Consider the following 27,752-nt stretch of genomic DNA (forward strand, 5'->3'; position numbering starts at 1 on the left):
AATTTTTTTTTCTCACTCGCATTGCGGTTTGGTGAGAAACCTTTTCAATTTGTGCAATTTTTCACTGAAAATATTCTTATATACTTTATAAAAGACATCTGTTTTGACTAATTTTTGTTGCACATTTTTTTCCCCATAGCTAAAAATTTAAATAAAGAAATTGAAAAATTGACTAGACTTAAGTGTCTTTACATAAACAGAAAAAAAACATAAAATCCTTTATTTAAATTTAATGACTTATCATTAAGTTAAAAAAAAATTAGTTAAATAAAGTACAGGTGCTTTAAATTAAAATAAATCGCATTAAAACTTCAATCAAACTTACAACTAAAAATAACCTTGAACTGTCCAATATGCAGAGGTGATTTTATGGGTGTGTGAGGTGTTATTCCCCCTCCCTCCCTCAAAGAAGGTGATTTTCAAGTTATAATCGGTTTTTTTACAAATTTAGCCGGCTAATCGGCTATTTGACACAATTCAGTTGGTTAAATTTTCTTTTTTTTTATAGAAGCTATTTGGTACTTTTTGAGGATTCAGCCCCCCCCCCCTCTCTCATTTTATTTGTAGAATCACCCCCGTCAATATGTACCAATTTGACAAGTGATTGCTGACAGCCAAAATTACCAATTGATAAAATTTTTATTAAATATTACTAAGAATAGAAATAACTTGACATGTAACAAAAAATATAAAGATATAAAAATCATATTTATTTTATCATATGTGGGTTTAAGCAATCTATTTGATGTAAATTGTAAAAAAAATGTGTGGTCCTAATGTGATAGCCACTTATAAATGATATATAATTAAATATAAAACAAAATAAACTAAATATATTTTTGTAACAAATTAAACAAAAAATTACAAATACTTTATGTATTTGTAATTTTTGTTTTGTTTGTTGAAAACATCTCAAATAAAATAGAAAACAGATTTAAAAAAAGTCATTTATAGGTTATGTTATTTTATTAATCCCACTATGAAATTTTATTTTAAATTTTTGGAGCAATATAAAATCAAATCCAAGTCATTTTTCAGTCATTTTATTTTTATAAAAGTTTAAAAGAGAGTCGTAAAAATTTGCTTTTTTCTTTTATTTGCTATCGTAATAATTCGGGAACGATAATTCGCTTAAAAATAATTTTACCTCTATCTTGTAGAAAATTTAGTTTTAATACCGATTACATAATTTTTTTTCGTTTTATAGCTAAAAATTAGACAAAAAAAACAAAAATTAATATTAAATTTTTTCTGGTAAAACTGATTCACATATTTACTTTAAATTCCTTTATTAAGTAGTATGTGAATTTTTAAATTAGGTACCTAAGGTGAATTAAATTATTGGATTTTCTCATGTGTTAGTTCCAGGTTCTTCCTATATAAAGTTATTTTACAAAAATGACTCAATGATATTTATTAATTATTCACTTTCAAGATAACAACAAGTAAAAAGTCATACAATGAAGAAGATATAGAAGCTGCGTTAAAGATATAAAAGAAAAAAATACTTCAATCAGAAAAGCTGCATTCAAATATGGCATTCCATTCTCAACTCTAATAGGTCACAAGAATAACAACAATGCTAGCTTCAAGGGATCAGGATCAACAACCGTACCCTCACAGCAAATAGAGTCAATTATGGTATATGCGTTTAAGTTCTTATGTGATTGGGGTTATGGTTTAACACGAAATGATGTCATGGACTTTGTATGCGGTTACCTTCTTCGTACAAATCAATCAGGCCTATTTAAAAACGGCAGGCCTGGCAAAGATTGGTTTTATGCATTTATAAACCGATGGTATAAAGAAATTTCCACAAGAAAAACTCACACTTTAGCATCTGCCAGAGCCGCTTCTTGTACGCAAGAAATAATTGATAATTATTTTGAAGTTGTCACTAAACAATATCAATTGTCTGGGATAACTTCTGGTTGTCACATTTAGAATTGCAATGAAACAGGTTTCTGTGGTGATCAAGGCAAAGCAACTGTAGTATATCTAAAAGGTGCAAAGCGTGTTTTAAAACTCACTGGTAACAATGAAAAAATCCATTATACAGTGAACAATTGCTGTAATGCTGATGGATACTTTACACCACCATTTGTGGTATACAAAGCAAAACGAAACTTTAGAGCTGAGTGGGCTTTAGGTGGTCCGACTGGCACCAAATATTCAATTTCTAAATCTGGTTGGATGGAGCATGACATATTTATTGAATGGTTGAAGGAAGTGTATATACCAGAATGTCAAGCTATTAGTGGTACTCATATTTTACATCTTGATGGAAATACGTCTCACGTCAGTTTAGCAGCTGTATTGCTATATTCGGAAAACAATATAATTTTGATTTGTCTACCAGCCCACTCATCTCACATTCTTCAGCCACTGGACAGAGGTGTCTATTGCTATGTTAAGCAAGTGTGGAAGGCAGTTCTTACCAAATATTACAAAGACACAAAATTCAAAAACTTAGATAAAGAAAATTTTCCTACGTTGCTCAAACAGGTGTATGAGAGCGTTAAGTGTTTTACATGTTTGCACACTATTGCTGGTTTTGAATATACTAGGTTATTTACACCTAACAAAAACAAAATCAATCAACAGGCATTAGCTATCTTTGAAACGTTTAATCAACCGACGTCTTCAACGCCATTGCAAACAATATAGTCTTTAGCATTATCTTCTGAACCAGCAACAGCTGTAGAGAGCACTACATAAGAGAATGAAAATCGAAATGGAAAATGAGCTAAAGAGTTCAAGAAAAAAATCAGTCTCATATAAAAAAATAGAGGCAACCTAATATTCCAAAAGTTGCGGGCCAATGTATTACAGAACACAGTGTTGCAGATCATCTCCAAAAAAAAAAAAGAAGTTAAGCATTTCAAATTAGCTGAAAAACAAGCTAAAAAGCATAAAACCATCTGCAAACTCATAATGTCATTGCCAAACCCTGCAGAAAAAGAAGTAACTCAAAATATTGAACCGATTACAACACCTTCAGCCAAAGGAAGAAAAGTTATTAAGTGCAGAAAGTGTAAAAAAGAATTACATTCGGACATAATGTCATGCGAGAATCCAAATTGCAATACTTGGCTCTGCAACAAAACATGATTGCCAAAAAATTTTGTAATGGGTTCAGATTTTTTTTGTTTTAAAAAATGTAAACCTTAAATCTTTTATTATTTCTGTATGCTATATAAAATATAGCATATTTCTGTATGCTATATAAAAAATATATAAAAATATATACATTTACATATATAAAATGTTAAATTAATTAAATGTATTTTATATTGATCGGTTTTAACAGACTTTCTGCCAAAAACAATCTTTTTTCTTTCTTCTAGTTTTCATATTTTCAAATACAATTAAAAAAAAAAAATTAATTAATAATGTGCTTGTTGGTATTTTTTATCTTATTTTAAAAAAATAGTTTAAAAATTTTACAAAATAATAAAGTTAGATTTTTATTGTTCGGTGATCGGTTTGACCCGCTTTTACTCTCTCTCTCTCTCTCTCTCTCTCTCTCTCTCTCTCTCTCTCTCTCTCTCTCTCTCTCTATATATATATATATATATATATATATATATATATATATATATATATATATATATATATATATATATATATATATATACATACATATATATATATGTGTGTGTGTGTGTGTGTGTGTGTGTGTGTGTGTGTGTGTGTGTGTGTGTGTGTGTGGGTGTGTGTGTGTGTGTGTGTATATATATATATATACACACACACACACATGTTTTTCAAAACCTATAAACATTCCATTCATTCTCTCTCTCTCTCTCTCTCTCTCTATATATATATATATATATATATATATATTTATATATATAGAGAGAGAGAGAGAGAGAGCGAGAGAGAGAGAGAGAGAGAGAGAGAGAGAGAGAGAGAGAGAGAATGAATGGAATGTTTATCGGTTTTGAAAAACAATCTGTTAAATGCTTTTGTTGAACATGCATCTAACTTTCAACCAATTTTTAATTTTAAACATTGAGTAGGCATACCTAAAGGAGTTGGGCTGTTCAAAAACTCAACAGGAAAATTATTTCTTTCATTTCGTTCATCAATTATAATTTGATCAACATTTAAATATTTTTAACCTGGTAGACATTCAATATTTAATAAATGTTATACAAATGTTTTATATATAAATATACTTACTTTATAAATATTGTTTTATTATTAAACACCACATTATTTTTATAAAAAGTTTAACAAAAACATTTTTTTTACTGGAAATCTAGTTTTTGTTACTTTATCTGCTGTTGTAACTGACTTTATTAGTTATTACTGACTATAAAGTTATTAGTGTTTTAACCCATAGCCTAATGTGTTGAGCTAGGTCACAAAACTAGCCAAGCAAGTCCTGTGAAGTTAAGTATTGTGGATGTTTTATCTAAGCCAGTGTTTACCACTTTGATTAATGATCTTTTCAACTTGGTGAAGAGTACCTTATTTAGCTGTTACAAATGGAACTGACATTCTTACTATCAGTTTATTACCACCTTTTTGGCTAACTTTCCATTTACAATGTTTATTATCAAATATAAACTGATAGGGATTGTCTACATATGAATAGCAACAATAGCTGCATATAAATGCTCTATCATTTTCGGAATTCAACTTAAACCAGGCAGTAATGTGTGTATCACGTTGAGCAGAACAGATACTTGTTCTACTCCTCTAAAATACACAATCTGATTCTCAGGAAAATGAATATTAAGGAGGATAATAATGTTTGATATAAGTCTTTTGTAATACTTAAATACTTGCTTTCGTGATTCAATTAATACAGTTAAAGCTCCTGTGCTTCAGGTCTATCATAATTACAATCTAAAAAATTTTTTATTTCATTATGATTAATTTGTTATAATTAATTACTTCATTATTTTTACTTCATTTTGACTTCAATTTGCTCATTTATTAAAATATTGGCACAGTCATGCTCTTTGTATATGTATTTGTACAAATCTTTAACAGCCTTTACAGATATACAAGCTTCAACATTGTTATGGGCCTGATACTTTGAAAACCTCGAATTGTAAAGTACCACCAAAATGGTGGTACTTTACAATTCATAAAATCTTAATTATTGTCTTCAATTCTATTAACCAAGCCATTGTCACGCCAAATATAGCATGGATAACGGTTGTGAACTGCTATTGTGCTGGCATTAAATTCTTTAGTATATATTTTGCATCATAAATTTCATGATTAACAAAAAAAGGCAAAACTACCTTTTCATTATGGCAACATAGTGTTTCATCAGAAAGTTTTTTAGAGCCACCATGCTAACGTATAATTCATTTCTCCTGAATAATTATAATATGGAATAACATTTCTTGCAATACAATGCATTCTTTCTTTTGTAACAGCATTTTGTAAAATTTATAGATGATTAATTTCATCTTGCCTAAGCAAATATTTATCTCTTTCATTTCTGCAACAATTATTTTCAAGTCGCCTTTTGGTATTTTTACTAATAACTTCTTTTAGTCTGATATTATCCATTCCAATTGCTTCTTTAAACACAGGGATAAATGATATGTACCAAAATGTACAAAAAAGTTTTTTATAGTACATAACCTATAAAAAACATATTTAAAAAAAAACATTTAAAAGTCTGTTTCATATTTTATAGTGTAAGATAAAAAAACTTACTATTTAAACAAAAGTAGGATACATTATTTTTCTGCTTTGTTTTGTGGTTTTCTTAGCACCACATCTTAACTTTCTTTTAACACCAGCCGTAGGTGTGTTTTTCTTCTTTTCTGCAGTTGCCAATCATATTGTTTGCAAATTTCTTTGGCGGTAATAGTTTCTTTTTTTGTTTGTTTGTTGGATATCCCCTAACATCGAAACTATTTATGGTGTTGTCAACAGATTTTGCATACAATTCTTGAGCAACTGTCCCAACTTTAAAAACAGTAAGTTTAAAAACTTTGGCGAGTGAAACCATCTATGATGCAGTAAGGCTTTGCTTATAGCTGTTCATTTAGAAATCGATGTTAGAGTTAAGACAGGAGGAGGTAAGAAAGATCCTTGATTGCGACTAAAGTAAAAAAGATATTGAAAATGCAAGAAAACAATATTAAAATGTAATGTCAGGGCAACCATTTACAAAATACATGTAACAATATAGGCTATACTATTTCAATAGAATTTAAAGGATATATAAATATTACCTTCTGCATGGCTTCATACTTTTATGTGGCTTCTTCCCTCTGCAAAGCTCTTTGATTGTCTGCATTTCTTCTTTGCTTGTTGATTATTTGCACTTCATCTATGTAAATAATTTAGCCATTTTTGCCTAGTGGAAAAACCCAATGATTCTAAATGAAAACATTGAATGATCGAGCCATTGCATTCAAATGAACATCTGTAAAACATATATACAAGTATAAATGGAATGTTTGTATGGCTTTTGTAGTTCTTATTAATAATTAAAAAAAAAAGCTTGAATAATAGTTTGAAAGTTTAATAAGTAAAAATAACTTACAACTTTATAGTTGTGCCTGATCCCAGTGATTCTATAAGATTAGTGCAATATTTATTAGATAAGGTTTGAGACCTACATTGAGCATCTCAATAGGATCTACTTGCATACAGTAAAAACTGATTATAAAATTAATCATAAATAGGACATTAAAAATGCCAAATTTACCTCTTAAATGCATCCTCAATATCCATAGTCTTGAACCACATTGTCAGTATCCTCCTCAATATTCTGGGACCTTATTGCCATTTTTGAACAGCATCTTGTTTTAGGAGTTATCTTTATTTTAATTTAATTTAATTTTTTTTAGATTCAGAAGAGTATAAACATTTAATAACAATAAAAACGTTTAGATATTCATTTGAGAACTGCAAGGTTTAGAATTAATTTCCAAGGAAATTATAGCGTTGCAATCTTTAATGGTTGTGCAAATAGAACTTTACAAAACATTAATAATAAAGGGGATTGTTGTGTAGTAATCATAACATTCAAGAAAACGTTATTTTTTTAAAAGTAACTCTCTGAAAACCCTAGCAAATTGAAACATTTTTTTCAGACAACGACTACAATGCAGTGTTGTTGAAGACCAGAATAAAATTCAATAATTTACAAACATAAATCACTAGCACAAATCACATAAAATACTAATTTGTGGCTCAGAACCCCTATTATACGATAAAGTAATGATATTAATTTTTTTTTTTTGCTGAATACTGGAAAATATAATAAATATCTTCCCGTCTTCGACACCCCTTCTATCCCACTACCTTTTCAGTCTTTTGATTTTAAAGGTTTGTACATTTATCTCATTTATTTCTGTGTCAGCATAAAAAATAAAAAAATTCAATTACATTACATTTGTCATGCATTTCTTGTGGTTATCTAAAAACAGTTATTAAAATTATTTCTAAGAGGGTATTTGCGGAGCTATTTTTGCTCCAAATTATTGTATGTATTTATTTTTATGTTTACAATAAAAATAAATACATACAATGATTTAAAGAAAAAGCCAAATTTCCTTCATATATAAAAAAAAGATAGGCGATCAATTCAGACATTACTTCAGTTTGTGTTAGTTCAGCATATTTTTTAGTGACAAAACATTAATGCTTGGAAATGCTGTCAACCACTCGGTGGTTCACCCTATTTCTATCTATATAGTATACAAACATCTACAATTTAATACAATAGATTAACAACTGGTTTATCATTAAGGTCAATTCTAGAAACAATTTTTAACAATCTAAAAATCTCCAATAAAGTAAATTTAAAATATTCGTAACACGAAATCTTTGTTACGCTCTTTAAAAAAACTATTAGAAATCATTTTTGAAAAAAATGATTATTTAATCTAAAATTTACCAAAATAATGCTTTAAACCTGAGTTACTAAGTTTACCAAGAACCTGAATTACCAAGAGAACCAAGTTTGTTCTAACCCTCTAAATGTTTTCTATATAATAAAATAATATGTCTTTTAAACATCAGATGGGTCCCTAATATTGTCAAAAAAAAGTTATTCAAAAGTATATCATGTTGGTTCTCAAAAGAAGCAAAATTATATAAACTTATATTTTATAAAAAACATTGAGAAAAATGATAGTTTTAAAATTTTTTTTGTAAAAATATTTTTATTTTTATTTTTAGCTAAAAGTGAAGTTTTAAAAGAATATTTTTTTTGAAAATGAAAATTTAAAAGAATAATTTTTTTATAAAATGGAGAAATTTTTTTCTTGATGATATTAGAGATCTGTCTGATGTTTAAGGGACTTGAACTACCCCTAAAAAAAATTTTTTTTTCGAAAATTTTTTGATTCTAGTATTAATTTGTTATATAAAGGGTAAGAGCATGTATAATACGTGTAATTATATAATGCAGAAATTTTAAATGTTGTTATTGCCAAAAAATGTTTTTATTTTAAATTTTAGGAGATGATGATACCCTTGATGATTCCATTGAAGCAAATGTTTCATATAATAGTCAAATGTATCTACATGAAAAAGTTCGAATATCAGAGAATGGTGAACAATTATTGCCCATTAAGGAAGAAAAATCTCAAGAACTTCCTACCCAAGAAAAATTTAGATTAATTTTGTCTAATGAAGAATCTTTAATATTAGATCAAAAAGTAAAAGATGAAAAAGTGAAAGATGAAAAAGTAAAAGAAAAAAAAGTCAAGACATTGCCTGATCCAGATAGTTCATTAAATAGTGAAGATCGAACCCCAACACAAAGTCCATGTATGACACAAACTCAAAATGGCAATGATGTAGGTAGATATCGCAGTATTAGTTTAAATGATCGCTCAACAATGTCTCGTGCCCAATCTTCATTTCGCAGTTCAAGTTTTTCAGATAGTGTTGGTAATTCAATACATTCATATAAAAATGATCGTTTGAGAACAGGGAGTGATCCTGGTGTAGTTCAAAATACCTACGTAAATGATTTTTATAACCAAAACAAAAATAGTTTAAAAGATATTAATGAAAATGGTAGAACAAATGCAAAAGTAAATAGAGACAAAAGTAGCTTTGCAACTGAAGATGATCAAGATCGTTCAAGCAGCTTTCTTTCTGACTCAAGTACAAACGATATGCAGCTCAGAACATCAAGACTTAGAGATGGTTCTGTAATATCGCTTGGTACAAAAGGGACTAGAGGTTTATCATCTACTTTTTCAGAGTCACCGATTTCAATAACATACACTCGGGATTTGGATAACTTGGCATATACTGCTTGGAGGACATTAAAAAAACAGCGATCGTTTAAAAGAGACATAGATTTTGCATATCGCAAAAATAATAATTTTCCAGATAAATGGCGATATTCTTCAAGGTAGTAAAGTCTTGTTTTTTTTTCTCATAATTTCTTCTTTTTTTATTAATTTTTGACCATTTGATATTTAAGGAGTCTTGCATTGCAATACCGCCGTAATTTAGACTTAAGTAAACATCGCCGTTCTGTTGGACAACTAGCGCTATTTACTCGTCGACAAATAAGTTTTTCAACCTCTTCAAATGAAAACCAATCCAATGATCGCTCTAAAATTCGGTATGTTGGAAGATGCCTACCTATGAATATTAGTGATTTTTTTAAGGTAAATTTTTTTTATTTTTATTTTGCACTGCATTGTTACACCACTACCTAACCACATTTGTTTTTAACACATGTGTTACCCACATTTTTTTATTCCTTCTTTTAAAGTTTAAGTTATTTTAGTTGATTAAATTATATTTTAAAAAATTTTTATAGTGGAACTTTTTAACAAAGGGGGAGTGCGCATGAAGTTGTTTTTATTTTGAAAAACTCTGGAGAGCACTCTGATTACTTTAACAAAGGGGGAGTCTTTAAGTTGTTAATCAATAATTTTTTTATATCTAAATGAAATTTGAAATCTGGTATCATGAATATTTTTCTGGTTGGTGAAATGGTTTTCTATATTCTACAGCAAATCTGATTGATAATAACTGAATGGTTTTGCAATGTGGAGTGAGGTGTTGAAAGCACACATTGTGTGCAAGGGGGAGGGATCTTTAATCAGTGGTTTTACTGCGAATGTACTTTAAGGATGGCCCCAAAAGCTTTTAACAAAATCTGGCATTGAATCTTTCCTCTATTTGCAGCATTAAAGTTGTTTTTCATTTTTAGATGTCTCAATAGTAGCACGACATAGTGTCTTATTACTCTTTTTTTTTTATCTACGTTGATAATTTTTCTTTTTTCTTTTAAATTTATAAAAGTGCTCCAAGAATGTCTTATCGCAGATGATGCATCTATATGCTCCTTAATGATTTAGTACAAGCAATGAGTTTGAATATAATCTATACTCTGTGCTGTTGCAGTGGTTGATGAATTTTAACTTTAATTAAACCCAGTTACCAATCAATCAATAACATCAATGTTTTCTATGTCTATGAATGGCACTATACTTTACTACTAAAGTAGATAGGTGTTTCAAAAAAATTGCTTTATCAAAACACATTTTTTATAATTAAAAGGAATTTAAGAGTCTTTTGACACCTTTTTTTGACACCCTTTTTTTGACACCCTTGGAACTATTATATTTATTATGTCTATGTCAATATATAAAAAGTAAATATTCTTAAAGTTTATTTTAAAATGTTATACACATATAAACTTGTAAATGAATTAATTTTATATTGAAAGTTTATATGCATAAATTTAATAGGCAACAAGTTTTTTTCTGCACAAACAATAACCACTGAAAATAGTTGCTGAAAGGCTTGGTTATTTAGACATTTATTGAGTCTTTTCAACAAACAATTGAGTTGTTAATTTCTTTTTAATAGTTTTTTTGTGTATCAAATTTTTGATTTTAAAGGTTTTAGCACACTGGGCCAAATGTTCTAATTTTAACTAATTTACCTTGTTTAACTGTGTTAAACTATGCCAATCTTTAACATAAATGAAATTTTTGTTAAAATATCAAAATAAATAAAAAACTTTGTTTGTAACACTGAAATATTCTGCAAATTAAGCACACAAAAAACAGATAAAAAAAGATATTATACACATTAAGTGTAATATGTTAATTTTATATTGAAAGTGGAAATATAAACTTTAAAAGGCAATAATTTTTTTCTGCACGAACAACAGCTGTCAAATTGCTTCACCTAAATTTATTTTTGCATTTATTAAAACATTTCTGCAATTTTTTTTTTCTTTTCTAATGCTCTGCTTAATTGTGATGTTTATAGGTTAAACATAAAATGTAAAGAGGGGCAAAAACCTTAAAGTTAAAATAAAAATTCTAAAAAATATTAATTTTCTCACAATGCAACACATTTTCTGCTAAACCAGTTGTTTTTGTTTGCTTGGTTCTTTCACACATAATTGAATAATAATTTTTCTGCTTGAATGCTTGATTTAAACAGTTTTTGATTGATTGGTCTCTTAAAAATAAGTATGTATGTTAAAAATTTAAAAATTTATAAACCTCCCCCTTCGCCCTCCCTGTTGCCATGAGTATTTTTAAGTTCCTTCCTCCCCTCCTCCCTTCCCTATCCTTCCTTTACTTTCGAAAAGTGCATACACTTTTGAAATGCGATAATATTTTCATAATTTTTTTAGTAACTATAATTATCAAGTGCAAGTATAATGAGAGTACCACTATATAATTATCAAGTACAAGTGAAATGAGAGTACCACTATATAATTATCAAGTATAAGTGAAATGAGAGTACCACTATATAATTATCAAGTACAAGTGAAATGAGAGTACCACTATATAATTATCAAGTATAAGTGAAATGAGAGTACCACTATATAATTATCAAGTACAAGTGAAATGAGAGTACCACTATATAATTATCAAGTACAAGTGAAATGAGAGTACCACTATATAATTATCAAGTACAAGTGAAATGAGAGTACCACTATATAATTATCAAGTATAAGTGAAATGAGAGTACCACTATATAATTATCAAGTACAAGTGAAATGAGAGTACCACTATATAATTATCAAGTACAAGTGAAATGAGAGTACCACTATATAATTATCAAGTATAAGTGAAATGAGAGTACCACTATATAATTATCAAATACAAGTGAAATGAGAGTACCACTATATAATTATCAAGTACAAGTGAAATGAGAGTACCACTATATAATTATCAAGTATAAGTGAAATGAGAGTACCACTATATAATTATCAAGTACAAGTGAAATGAGAGTACCACTATATAATTATCAAGTACAAGTGAAATGAGAGTACCACTATATAATTATCAAATACAAGTGAAATGAGAGTACCACTATATAATTATCAAATACAAGTGAAATGAGAGTACCACTATATAATTATCAAGTATAAGTGAAATGAGAGTACCACTATATAATTATCAAATATAAGTGAAATGAGAGTACCACTATATAATTATCAAGTATAAGTGAAATGAGAGTACCACTATATAATTATCAAGTATAAGTGAAATGAGAGTACCACTATATAATTATCAAGTACAAGTGAAATGAGAGTACCACTATATAATTATCAAGTACAAGTGAAATGAGAGTAACTAGTATATGAGAGTAGTAGTAGATGTAAATAGTAAGTGAGAGTAGTAATTAAGTATCAAATGAGAGTATCAGTGCATAATTATTAAGTGCAAGTGAAATGAGAGTAACAGCGCATAATAATCAAATGCATGTGAAGTGAGGAGAAATCAAGTACAAAATGGGTACAAAATCCTGAAGGTAACCTAAGACCTTATATCTTATCCCATAAAATTTGAGACCAGTCCATTAAAAACACATTCCAAACTATCAAAATTTAAATCATTTGTTGGTAGCTTTTTGAGAAAAATGACCTGTAAGATAATAGCAATTTGTTTGGTTGTTTGACCTACTATTTTTTTTTTTATTGAGGGCTATAAGGTTAAGTCAATTTTACAGGAATACATATAGCCTATATATACATACATATATGTATATATATACATATATATGTGTGTGTGTGTGTGTGTGTATATATATATCAGGCCTTGTTTTAAATAAAAAAAGTTTAATGTATTAGCTTTTCTAATTTTCTAATGGATTATTTTGAACAATGCTCCGTTAAGTTTAACAGAGAGATGAGAATACGTCCAATTTTGCATAAGAAAAAAAGTTAAATGTATGCTTTATAAATATTTTTGATGCAGTGTTTACAAGGAATTTAATTTTTTGTAAAAAATAGAAAAGGAGGAAGAAAAATTGAGAAAAAAAAACAAACTAATTTTTTTAAATTTGAATTCTAATCAAAATTCTTTCTTAGCTATAAGGAAATTTATATTTTTACTTTTTTGATACTGCACAATCTGTCATTTACATAAAGCTAATGTAACTATTATAAAATATTATTTTTCTAAAAAATAAAACTTAGAAATATAAACGAATTGCAAGAGCTATATTGCTTCAAGCGTAAATTCAATCAAAATATTTTTAATGGAGTTATATCAATAAAAGAAGTTTTTTTTTTAGTTAAAAAAATAAACTCTTCATAAGACGGCATTTAAAGTTTGTAATAATGTTTTTTCTTTTTTTTTTTGATAAAATCAATCATTATAACAAAAGAAACAAACAAACAAAATTCAAAATATCAAAAGTGGCGCTGATATAAAATAAAGTTTAATGTGTACTATTTTTTGGCTAATAATTTTTTGTTTTGTTTTTTAAGTTTTTTTTTTAATTGGTAATTATTTTTTGTTATCGTTTGTTATGAGAATTTGTCTAAATAAATATTCTTGCTCTTGCAAGATGATTAAATGTTTTTATTATGTTTATTTTATGATTTCTTTTTTTACACGCTTAAAATATCTTTTTTTTCTTCTTTTACTGAACATTTTTGATGGAAAAGTTAATAAAAAAATAAAATTTTAGCTTTTTGATGTGATCTAAAAAAACTGGGAGAACCTAATTATAGGCCTATACTCTTATGTCTACACAAACAAAAAGTTTTAGTTATATTTTTTAAGTTATAATTTTAGTTATTATTTTTAAGTTATAATTTTATAAATTTTTAAAAGATACTTGTTACTCTGAACTTTTCATTTCATTAAACTTTTTTTTTATCTTCACAAGAAAAAGAAAAATATAAAGCCAAAAGTCTGTGAAAGTTTTACAGTAATCAGTAGCAGTTTTGCAGTAGCCAGTACAGGCCTTGTTTTAAATAAAAGATGCTTAATGCATTAGCTTAACGTGATATTTGACGTCATAAAATTCTCTTCTTTTTTTTTTAAAGACATAAACTTTTTTTAATTACTGCAATAATTTTAATTACTGCAAAATGAGTCAAATATTATTTAATGGCTTTTTTACTATTACTATAAAGGAATATTTATTTCCTTTTATTTTTTTTTATATTAGCAAATTAAATTTATTATTTCATTTTTTAAAATGTTTGATATTGACAAATTTCTTTCTTTTCTCGACATTTGCATAAATGAATTAAAATATGTTAAACTTTTGAATTTTTAAAATGATTATTTCTTAAATTTCTAATTGCGGCTTTGCAACTACAAATGATTTTTTTATTTTAAAAAAATTAGTGAGTAACAAATAAAAAAATTTATTTACTTTATTTATTAAAAGTTTATTATTTTATTATTTAAATTAAATTGCTGTAAATATTATTAAAAAATAATTGCTGCGATTTAACTTACATTATTAAAAAAAATAGTTTAATTTGCATTTTGTGCAAATATTCGATGCAGCCGTTTATTTAAAATTTAATTTTGAGTAAAAAATATTTAGGAAGGAAAACCAAAAAAAACGACTGCAATAAAAATAAGCTGTTTTTTTTTTTTCTAAGAATGAATAAAGTTAAAATATTGAACAATATTTAGTAATATTTTTAAATAGATTTGACAGTTAAACCCAAACATTAACTTTAGTTTTAATAAACTTTAATATATTTTTTAAATCTAAATTTAATTTTTTCTTTTATTCAGAATAAAATTATATATTTTTATTGAATTAGTTTTAAGTTAAATTATATATTTTTTATCAGAATTAAATTATGTTTTTATGATCTTTGCTTCAAGCTTAAACAATCAATCATTACAATAAAATAAAAACAAAACAAAAATAAAACTTTAATTTTGTTTGAGTTTTTTTCATTAGTAAATTGTCATTCAAACTTTTGTAACAAATATTTGTACATAAACGTTATTCAAAAGATAATGTGACTTTTTTTTTTAATTTATTCTTTTATCTTACAGCTTATAGAATAATTTAAAAGTTAAAAAATGATAAAAAGTTTCTTACATACGTAAATTGCTCTACAATTTACGTCTAAATCAATATGCATTTCATTCTACTTTTATAAGACACTCTGGTAAGATATGTTGTAGACAGTTAACTATTTACAAATAGAAACACTCAACTAGTGTTCTTAAACAAATTTTCAAACATTTCTTTGAAACTTTACATTCATACTTATCAGAGTATTTTGCTCTTTTCTTTTCACTCATATGTGGATTTAGCTTTGGCTTCAAAGTAATTGGTAAGGTAACTTTTAGATAACTCTGCTTTACAAAACCCTAACCTTAGCATCTACATTCCTTATATTGTAAAACTGTTGCATTTAACTCATTAACATTATTGCATATAACAGTAATAATTCTTACAACATACTAAACTATAAAAAAAAAAAAAATGTTAAGTCATTTAATGATCTTTTATTTCATATTATCAACTTTCAACATTAATCAAAATTTAATACTATATTATAATGTATTACAATTATAATATAGTATTAAATGCTTTTTATTAGGACTAAAATCTTTAGTCCTAATAAAAAAAATACAGCAAAACTTCATATATAATATATATATATATATATATATATATATATATATATATATATATATATATATATATATATATATATATATATATATATATATATATATATTCTATAGCAGATTTAGATAAGCATTTGCTCACTAGTTTTGCTTATTTTTATAGCATACAACGTTTTCAGAAAAAGAAGAAAATAATGAAAGAAAAGATTGCTGCCCCATCCTAAACCCTCAGTTCATGTAGCAGCACTCCGCTGCGAGTCAGGCTATTTGTCAGTCAATGTATGTACTGTATAGTACATACATCGACTGTATATAGTGTGTATATATATATATATATATATATATATATATATATATATATATATATATATATATATATATATATATATATATATATATATATATATATATATATATATATATATATTTATATAAATATATATATATATATATATTTATATATATATATATATGTTTACATATATATATATATATATATATTTATATAGAGAGAGAGAAAGGGAGAGAGATATTATATATTTATATATAATTTTACCGCCAATATCTTCAATACCTTCCAAGTCAAAGTTTTTATTGTTTAGACGGAATCAACATTGCTCAGCATCAAACAAAAACAAAATGTTTTTGATTTCAGAATAATAATAAAAACTTAGTTAGTGATTTTATTGACTTATTGGTTAATAAAAAGTTCTTTGAATCTACTTTCTCTAAGCTCAATAGATTTTTCCTGCACATAGAAAAACATTTCAGGTAAAAGATGGTTGTCAAAAGAGTGGTTTTCCCAAAAGTACTTCTTAATAAGGAATTCAAAATTTTCCTTTGCTTTATTGCATTTGGACTAAACACACCTTAAAATTTATTGTGTGTTTGGTCTAAATGCAATATTTTAACGATATAGGGGAAATTTGATCGTTATAAGTTAATAATATAATGATTTAAGTTTTGATTTTATTTTAAACATGCAATCCCAAACTCTGAAACGTGAATTGTTAATCAAGGTCACAGTGCAGAGCGACAGAAATGAAACTTATATTTGATCATTATGAAATTATAGAAAAAATGGTTTCATTTACATTAAAAGTTACAACTCACGTTGGAATACTTGTTATAATTACATATGTAACTTTTTTTTAACTTAATTAAAAGTTAAAAAAAAAAAGTAATTTCTTATACTTACTCTCTAATGAATAAATTAGGTAATTATAGACCACACCTACTCATTATAGATAGAGAGTTACAATTATGAGGGTTCATGGCCTGAGCATTTTTATGAGTTCTCTGCAAAACACAACATTCATACATTCGATCAACAACACTACAAACATGTAATTGATAGATGCTTAGCTTGCAGTTTGTCTGGTATTAATACTTTTGTTTTTGTTTTTAGTTTTGTTATTTAAACTTTTAGTTTTTTTCATATTTTTTTGTTATTTAAACTTTACATTTAGTTTTTTTCATATTTTTTAAAATATGAACAGTTGATACTAGGATTTTTTTTTTTGTTTTTTCAATTTAGTTTTTTGTAAGTAGTTTATTAACAAATTTATTATGAAATATATTTTTAACAAATGTGTTATTATTAAGTTTTTAAAAATTTTCTTTTTGTTATGCAATAAAATATATGTAAAATTCAATACATACCACTTTATAACACACGTATAAACTTTTTTTAAAATATATATATTTTATTTTAATATATATTAATCAATATTTTGTTGATCTTTTGTGATCAGCATCATCAGGTATAATAAATAAAAATCCATACAAAAAAAATTGTTAAAATAAAAATAAACCATTTAAAAGGTAACATTAAAGGGAGCATAATAAAATAAAATGAAAGTTTTTTAAATGCTGACATCAACTAATCTAATAAAAAATGGCTCCATATATTTGTTGTCACATTATCACTGTTGTCTCTATTATTTACTTGGTGTTTAATACATCTCATATAACTTTCTTTTGATTGTATTCACACTAGATCCAAATTTAAACAATATATTTTGCAACAATAAGACAAAACTTTCTTCAAATACAAATGATAAAGTTATATCAAGGTGTATTAAACACCAATGAAGATGTATTAAACACCAATCAGGGTGTATTAAACACCAATTAAGATGTATCAGACATCAAAAAGGTAGTTTAGAAGGAAAACAGGCCAACAGTTCCAACAAACTTTAAACAGACTTTGAAGTTGTATAATACAAACCTTAAAACAGATTTTGAAAGTACGTGATACAAGCCTTAACACAGAATTTGAAAGTGCATATTACAAACTTCAAAATAGAATTTAAAGATAAATGATACAAACCTTATAACGGAATTCAAGACCAAAAGTATGGATTTTTACAAAGATTTTAGAAAAGTTGTTAGAGTTATTAATTAGGAAAAAACTCAGGGAATATTTAGAACAGAGAGGTTAAATGATATTAGTTAAACTTTTTAATTAATTTATTTTTTTACTAAAAAAATTTTTTTGTTTTTTAGTTTTCCAGAAATTTCTTTAAAATTTTATTTATTCTGGATATGCAAATAGTTTTCTGGAAATACATGTTAAAAAATTTTCCTTTTGTAACTTTGTCATCAAATGATTAAAACAGTAAAAGTATTGTTCATCAATTACTCAACTCTATATTTAGTTACCTTATGCATTATTTGTGTGCGTGTTCAACAAACTTTTTAATATTTGTAGGTGTGTATTTAATTATTATTTGGTTTGACTATTTCACCTAAAAATCATAATTCAATCATGTAATTTTGGTCATTTAAGAACAAATAACAAAACTGAATGTGTGTTTCAATTTTTACAAATTTTATCATTAATTTAAATCAGTTGAAATTATTTGTTTGCAAAAAAAGAGTTTTTAAATTAAGCATACTATTAAAATGCATACTATTAAATTATGCATACTATTAAAATCTAAAATAAGCAAAGTGTTGAGTAAAATAATCAAATTTTATTCATTTGCTATTGAATAAAAGCACTAGTATTGTTAAGAGTCACCAAGTATTTAAAAAAAAAATTATTTTGTTTTTTAAATATAAAGTACTCTTTTTCTTCGAAATCTGTGTAGTTTTAAAATACTATACTTTGGTCACTTATGATTTATGCGCAATGTGTCACTAAATAATAAAAATGACAATTAACAGGAATGTGGTGAGACTTTAATTGTGAATAATAATAAAGTTTATTTAAGAGTCATCTAAGTCATCTAAATAAATCTGACGGGATAAACTAGGTATTAGTGCTGAGCCTCTTCAAAACGCCAGTAATAATAAACGTGATTCTGAGGACAAGGTTATTACCAACACTACATAAATTATGATTACACAAAGCAATAATATTTTTTCTTTATCTTATACCTTCTATCATTTTATATTTATTCATTTTAAATATTGACATATCTTTGCTTATGTATATTTTGTTTTAAAGTAAGTTAAACTTTTGTATTTAATGAAAATTTGCAGTTACTTATGTGTCCTGTTTTGTTTTAGGTATACTTTAATGATAAATTTACTGTTGACTATGATTTGTGTATAAGCTTTTTTTCTCAAAATAAATCAGTGTTTATTTTGAACATCTGTTCATTTTTTTTTGTTTTTATTACTTATCGTACTTTATATAAAAGCTTTTAATAGAAATGTTTCTTATTTCTCTGTGGGCTTTCATTGCTCAGTCTAGTTCAAGCACCGCAGATTACCTGCATCAAATATAACAATAAAATTTAGCAATATTTAAGAGTCATCTAAGTAAAATTTAAATAACTTTTTTGCTAATAGTTTTTAATTTTTGCTTTTTAATTATTTTATTTTTTTTTGAAAATTGTTAATTAAAAAAAAGAATTTTTTAGATTTACTTTAACGATTTTGTTTCATAATTCTTTTTTAAATGTTATTAAAAAAGTTGTTATAGCAATGTTGAAATTGTGATATTGCAATGTGATATTGCAATGTGTTATTGTGATGTGATATTACAATGTGTTATTGTGATGTGACATTGCAATGTGTTATTACGATGTGTTATTGCAATGTGTTATTGCTATGTGATATTGCAATGTGATATTGCAATGTGGTTGTAGCAATATCACATTGCAATATCACAATTTTATGGTATATTAAATTAATTTATAAACCCTATTTAAATAAACATTGAAATAATTTCTTTTTAATTACATGAATGCCTGCTGAAACCTAAACCATCAGTCTATGTATGTACACCACTATGCCATCCCTATTTCATTCATTCGATCTTTAACACTCCACCTTTGCTATGGCTATATCTGCCGATTTATTTGTTTTGATAAATTTAATCTTGAAATTTTGATAAATAAAAATAGAATAGTTAAAAAACTACTTCAAAGTGATTTTTTTCTTCCAAGAAAATTTAAATAAAAAAAAAAGGTCTATAAGGAAGATTTGAACTAGCAACATTGTCAGCGGAAATTGTTATTGTTATAGTCGCTGTTATTGCTTGATTTATTTGCTGCACATCAAATTTAAGCTTTAGTGAATTTTTTTATCTGGATCTTTAAATCTCTCAAGCATTTTAAGTTTATTGAGACACTCCCCTTTGAATCTAGACATAACTACCTCAGCATACATATCAATAAGTTGAATGCAAATGCCTTTTTTGCAAAGCTGCAACAAGTGATTAAATTGATTGCAATTGTTTTTCATATCAATAACAGATCTGAAAAGTTTTGCTTGCAGTTGACTAAAACATCTTTTCGATAAATTGTTGTAGTTTGCATAAAACTGTTAGATCAAACTTTTTTGATAAACGTCAACATATGTGGCTGTAAAATGTGACAAATAAGTTGATAAGAAAATTAATATTGTTTTTTGATATTGTTTATGATGCAAATCAGAATGAGCTGACGGGTAGCATGTGTCAAGTGTCTATCTACAACTAAAGTATGAATACCTATAAATAAGTGATAAATATAATTAGATTTGTTTAATTAGGTAATTAATTGATTAAACTAAAGATTGAACTAATTGCCTTTAATTTTTTTAATGCTGCGAACATGCCAGTGAGCCACTGCATAAATAGCTTATCCTTCATCCGGATGGAGATTTTGTGTATAGGGCATCGCTGGACCAGTTATGCACTTCTTTTGTACAAATTTATTTTTTTGATTCAAAAATAATGTATCCAGAAAGGCAGTTACGAGGACCATGATGCCATTTTTTCATTGTTATTAACCGATCTCAATGCTCGCTTGCAAATGTGTTGCTTGTCTTGATCAATTATCTGCGAATGACATGAAGTGTTTTTTTTAATACCTACTTTATTGAATTCTCCTTGCAGTGTTCCAAAATACTTTGCTACTTTTTTTGAATGAATCAACTGTGAGTGATGAAGTTTGCCCTACAGCTCTGATGCTCAGCTTATGGCTCCACTGTTGATGAAAAGCTCCTACCAATCTCTCTTTAGTAAGCAATTGGAAAACAGATGAAATTAGACTTGGTGTTGCATATAGTCGTAACTTTTGTGATAATATCATTCTAAATTTTATTAAACCCTAAATGTAAAGTTTGATGATTGTATCAGAGTTTATTACATCTCTGTCTGTTTAATGTCTGTAAAAAGTTGCAACTGGTATACTGATTAATTGAGTTCTACTCAATACTGAATAATTGAGCAGTTTTGTTAAGTGAAAAAGCCACTTCTTACTTTGGCCAACATTTTAAATGAAGGCCATTGTTTTATTATTTGCTAAGGATGACTAGAACATGAGTTATGGTTCCCTGAGTCATGAAATTTTATTCCTCCTACTAAATAGTTTTTACATTCATTTCTGATTCTTATCCAATGACATCATTTATTTTCACATCTCCCTGGTCTTCTACAAATCTCCTTCAATATTATTTTTTCACCATGGAAGGGTGACTTGCTCCTCTATATATGGTTTTTTTTCTTTGCATGCTAGTTTTTTAAAAGCATGTTTTGTATTAGAATAGTTGATTTAGAGTTTATAGGAAGAATTTATAAATGTTCATTCATCAACTGATGAATGAACATTTATAAACAATCAATAAAATTCCTGTTTATCAAGTTAACAGTTAGCATATTCCTTTCAACCCCATAGTTCACCTTTTCTGTTTACCTAAAATTAAATTTTAAAAAAATTCTTAAAATGTTGTTCTGCCATAAAAATCTATTCAATAAACTTTAAATTCACTGATAGAAATTTCACTTTTACTTGTTTTATGCCCAAAAGAAGAAAATTAGTTGTTATGTGGTCAAAAATTTAATAATTTATCGAGAGAAAAAAAAATTTTCCTAAAATTTTTTATCATCTTATTAAGAAATAGTTTCTCTAAAACATGTATGAAAAATACAAGGTGTCTCAAAAAAATGTGATAACTTGAACTTTTGCTAAAATGCTGCCTTTTTTGATGTCCGCATTGGCCATCAAACGAACATTTTTTTAATGAACATTTTTAATGGGCATGACTAAGATTTTCAACAGAACTGTCATTGGTGACAGTTACCTCTAACTTTCATATTGCATATTTCTTTCAACCCCATCTTTTTAACTCATAACTATTTAAATGAAGTAGCAACATTAATTTTAAAACAATTCTTGAACGGCATAAAAATTGATACAAGGATACATTTTAATTTTACTGATAGCAAATTTTGCTTTCAATTGTTTTACCCCAATTTTTCAAAAAAAAAGATTAGAAAAAAAATTATTCCTCAGTCAAAAGTTTAACAATTTATCAAAAAAATTATTTTTCTTTTAAATGTTATATTATCTTATTCAGAAAAAAATTCACTACAACATGTTTGAAAAATAGGTGTCTTAAAAAAATATTACAATTTGAACCTGGAAAAATGTACAGAAGAGAGTTTCCACACAAAACTGTGTGTGGCGGTAAGGTATCATTTAAATTAAGTGGCTCCAATTATCACCATAATTGCACACATTGGGATTCTGTAAATTATCATGTAACACCATATTCACTTCAAAAGAACATTTAAATATTAAAGGAACAATGGACACAATGGTACCATTCAATACACTCTGTGTTCTAATGACCTCATGCTCCTGGGCCTTTTTTTCTGAGAATTTGTCTGCAAATCCCTTGTTTCACATTATCAGCATTATATGAACAACAATGTCATTAGTTTAAACATTTGCAAGCGTGATTCTTTGATTACTTTTGTCTTCAGAATTCAAAACTTTTCCATTTTTACTCTATGTTCATAAATAATGTTTTTCTTTTGTTATTCTTGTATTTGTAAAAATTTTATAATAATTAATCGAAAAATTCAAAAAAATTGTTAAAATTATTTCATTATATTCACTAATTTACTTTATTATATCCTATTTCATTTTATTTTAAATTTTAACTATCATTTTATTAAAAAAGTTTTTCAAATATCAAAAGTATAAATAAGTTTTGAAAATAATTATTTATACATTATTTATATATTTATTATTGTTTCTTAAATTCATCACTTTTTATATTTCTCATAAGTTTTTTAAAAATAATTATGAAAATATATTAAGTAGAGAATATTAAGAATAAAATTTTTATTTTAAAATTAAATACAAAAAGGTTTCAAAACATACAACTTGGAAAAATATAAATTTAAAAAAATCAGCAGAAAAACTTAAAATTTATACTTGTTTTGTGACTTAATATTTTAAAATTTGGTTTAAAGTGATTTGTTATATTTAGCTTACTTTGCTTTCATTTGTTCATTTTTTGTTTTCAAATAAAATTTGTTTTAGGCAAATATTTTCGGAGTTGTTTACACGAATCAGTTGAAATTATGACATCTCAAAAAAACGATGATGAGCAGCTTAAAGATTCTTCAATTGTTCATTCAAATGTTCGTGATGAAATTCTAAAACAAATTCTAAATCTCAGCAGCGGAGTTTCTTCCAAAGTTGCACAACAAGAATTAATCAGGTACAGGTTTTTTTAATGTGCATACATTCATACATGCATACATGTATACATACATACATACATGTATACATACATACATACATACATACATACATACATACATACATACATACACACACACACACACACACACACATACATACATACATACATACATACATACATACATACATACATACATACATACATACATACATACATACATACATACATACATACATACATACATACATACATACATACATATAATATTCGAAATGGTCATACTTTTTAAAGATATCAAACTTTCACTTACTATTGGAAGAAAAACAAAAACTATCATTTGATTTTTAATTAATTTTATTTTTGACAAAGTTTATTAAGAGAGAGGTCTGTTTCTGATTAGGGAGATTAAATTATTCTTTTTAATACTTAATCATTTTCCAAATTACTCCAATTACTTCGATAAAGTTTTAAAGGATGTTTGGATTGTTATATTTTTGAAAAATGAATAACTCCCCAATAATCCAATTTCCCAAAAGTAAAGCATGACTTTTTAGAATGTCCAAATACACCTCTTTTGCCATTATTCTTTCTATTTTTACAATGTCACCTGTGGTATTTAGACCAAAACAGCCTCACGCTATGACATTACCCTCACATGCTTCACAATCGGTAACACATATTGTTTTATCAATCATCAATGGTCTAATTTTTGTGTAGTTTTGTCCACTGTAATCTTTTTTTTTCCTCTTGCTTTTGGGCTGATGGAGTGGTTTCCTTGCAGCTATTCACAAATCGTGCTTTCATCAATCACTTCTTCACTGTTGTTAAAGATACCAGAGCTTTTTAAGTGCTATTCAAAGTATGGCTCAATGTAATGGCTTTATAACTTAATTCCTAAGCAGTTAATAATTTATTTCTATTGCTGGTGGTTGTAATTCTTCTGCCTTCAGTGACATAAGTAATTTGACAGTGTCTCTATTGCTTGCTATTGACCACATTTTCAGTTTCTTATTTATAATTATTTTTTCAATTATTATCAACAATTTATGAAAATTGAACTGTTTGTGCGAGGCTACTACTATCAAAGTTCACTCCAGCAAAACAATAGCATAACTAAATCTTTTAAAATATAATATGCAGTGCCAGTTAAATATTTATGTTGCTAACATATAATCTTCGCAATAACACAAAACATCAAAAACTTGATAACTGCAAAAAGTTGTGATGAGTGTGGTGTGTTGCCACATACCACGCACAACACAACTTTTTAGAAAAGCAAAAGAGTTTTAGCAAACTAAGTTTTTTGCTAAAACTCTTTAGCTGTGGTGTGTATATACACCACATCTTTTTAGCTAACAAAATTATTGTTTTATTATTGTAGTTAACTCTAAAAAAAAAGATTGTACTTATTTGATTGCTATATATCTTAGCTTTGTAGCTATCATGGATAAAAATACTAAAATAATTTTTCAAAAATATACAACCACAAGCAGAAATTGATAAATAAAGGCGTTATTAAAATGATAACGTGCGTAGTGTCGGTTTGATTTACGAAGCCGTCCGCAACTATGGAACGTAAATAAAATAAGAATTGTAATAGTATATGGCATAAATATGTAGTATATTGATAAAATATATAAGTAATATAGTAATATAATACGTTTTTTTGCTAGCGATTAGTTAACTTGAATAGCAATTCTAGATTAACGCTCCTTGTGACCAAATACGCAGTCTTTATTGTTACGAGTTGTCGCTAGCTAGTTGCTAACTTATTCAGTTAACAATCTTCGTGGCCAAATTTTTGTCTTTATTGTTAAGAATATTGCTGGCTAGTCGCTAGCCGATTTCCTACCGGGATTACAATATAGTACGCTTATATAAATAAACACGTAATTCCACTTTAACTAAATTGAACCTGTGTTTTAACTTTATGATTTTTATCAAAATACTCTTATACCTAAATTATCTAAAAATCCTCCATAAAAAAAAAATTATTTATTAAAGTATTTTTTTTGAGCATGCTATTTAAATACTTACGGACGGTATTGTGTGTGTGCGTGTGTGTGTATATATATATATAATGTATAGGTATTGTGTGTGTATCTGTATTTATATTTATGTATTTTTTTATATGTGTGTGTGTATATGTGTATGTGTATTTATGTTAAACTGTTAAGATATTTTTATTCTAGTCTCCGTTCTAAACATCCATTGGCTTTTCAGAATCTATGTCTTTATTCTCAAGTTATGGAACATCTTGGAATGTTTACTTACAGACTTAGTATAAGAAGATTTGTTCATGCGTTGTTTGAGGGTGTTGACTTTGCACTGGTAATTATTTTTAGATATAAGAGATTTTTTTAAATTTAAGAATTCAATGAGTTTAAACAAGAAATTTATTTAGGTTATCGAAACAGCCGATCATATATTAGGTCGAACTAATTGAATCGAGTTTCTAAATTTTTCTTTTAAAATAAAAACATTAGTATCATATGTGAACTTGACTTTGAATCAATCTTTCAAAATCATTAGTTTTTTTTATTTATTGAAAATTATTTTCATCAATCAATTTTGAACTTATTTTAAATTTCCTTTTCTAAATTTGTTTTCATACTGTACAATTTTTGAAGATATTTTTTTCTATCTGCTATGCTATTATTACGGTAAACGATCAGTGTTAAATGAGAGTCATCTTTTAGGGTTTTTGATTTTGTTTTTACGTTTTTGAATGATATATTTAGAAAAAAAAGCATTTATATTTGTTTATATATTTATATATAAACATAAAACAAGTATTTTTTGTCAAACATTGTACATAAACATTGTATTTTTAAATATTATTTTATATACAGACTGAAGCTGACAAAATTATTTCTTACACTTAGTCTCGTTGCTTTTGTATTTTAATCATATTTTTGCACCTTTTTTTTTAGCGGAATAATAAATTAGGGAGCTTGTACAGTTAGCTATATACGTTAAGCCAATTGAGATATAAGTTTTATTTCGGTTCAGCTTAGGTCTGTTTTTTATTTTATTGTTTATAAAAAAAAAAGTAGAAAAGTAATATCTATTTTTTGTTATATCTATTTTGTTATAAGTTGAGTTTAAGTCAGATTCCAGCAAATAGACCTTTTTAATATATATATATATATATATATATATATATATATATATATATATATATATATATATATATATATATATATATATATATATATATATATATATATATATATATATATATATGTATGTATGTATGTATATATACACACACACACACACTATAATATATATATAAAGTTTTGAAAAGGTTGTAATTTTACTTAGTCTTAATAAACTAGTGCTGATTAAATTACTTTATTTATTTAGTAGTGGGAGACTGGGGCTTGTGGCCTTTCTTTTTTTTACTCTTTGAGCTCCGTAGCCTATATGGCACTTTTTTTTATTAATGTTAAAGTGTAATCTTGAAGCGTATGATTTTATAATCTTGAATATGAGCAAGAATTTCCATATCCAGAGTTTGACAGCTTCTAAATCTATTTCATAAAAAATTAGAGAACCAAAGGCATGGAATAAAATACTCACAACTGAACTTAAAAATCTTACAATGTTAAATGAGTTTAAGGCTAAACTTAGACAGTTATTACTAAAAAAATGATCTACCACAAAACTATTTCTAAAAATGCAAAATATCCTTATGATTGATCTATCAATTAAATGAAAAGTATATTAATTTTAGAAACGCTAAAGTTAAATGCACTTAACTTTAAGGTAACTTTTCAAATTTATTTATGTTTTTGTTATTTGATGTGTGTTGTTTTTCTTTTTTGATCCTTTGATTTTGGTTTTGTGATCTGAAGTTTAATATTTAAAGAAAAATAATAAAAATTCATGATTTTATAATATTAAGAATTAAATTTTTCTGTGCTTTTAGAAGAATATGTTTAAGTAAATAGTGCTTCTTGTTATTTTTTAATAATAGATGTTTAT

General features: G+C 26.3%; 1 protein-coding gene across 1 annotated transcript in view; it reads left to right on the top strand.

The window, feature by feature from the left end:
• The window catches only part of LOC101234483 (rapamycin-insensitive companion of mTOR), a 123,802-nt gene extending 97,156 nt beyond the window's left edge, over nucleotides 1–26,646 (top strand). The window contains exons 35-40 of the mRNA XM_065792697.1: nucleotides 8,449–9,355; nucleotides 9,428–9,617; nucleotides 17,075–17,207; nucleotides 23,597–23,777; nucleotides 25,955–26,093; nucleotides 26,167–26,646. Of these exons, the coding sequence (XP_065648769.1) occupies nucleotides 8,449–9,355; nucleotides 9,428–9,617; nucleotides 17,075–17,207; nucleotides 23,597–23,777; nucleotides 25,955–26,093; nucleotides 26,167–26,208 (1,592 nt within the window). The 3' untranslated portion in view covers nucleotides 26,209–26,646. The remainder of the gene's footprint in view (nucleotides 1–8,448; nucleotides 9,356–9,427; nucleotides 9,618–17,074; nucleotides 17,208–23,596; nucleotides 23,778–25,954; nucleotides 26,094–26,166) is intronic.
• Nucleotides 26,647–27,752: the final 1,106 nt, after the last annotated feature.

The sequence above is a fragment of the Hydra vulgaris genome, chromosome 03 (genome assembly GCF_038396675.1).
Source record: "Hydra vulgaris chromosome 03, alternate assembly HydraT2T_AEP".
Lineage (NCBI taxonomy): Eukaryota > Metazoa > Cnidaria > Hydrozoa > Anthoathecata > Hydridae > Hydra > Hydra vulgaris.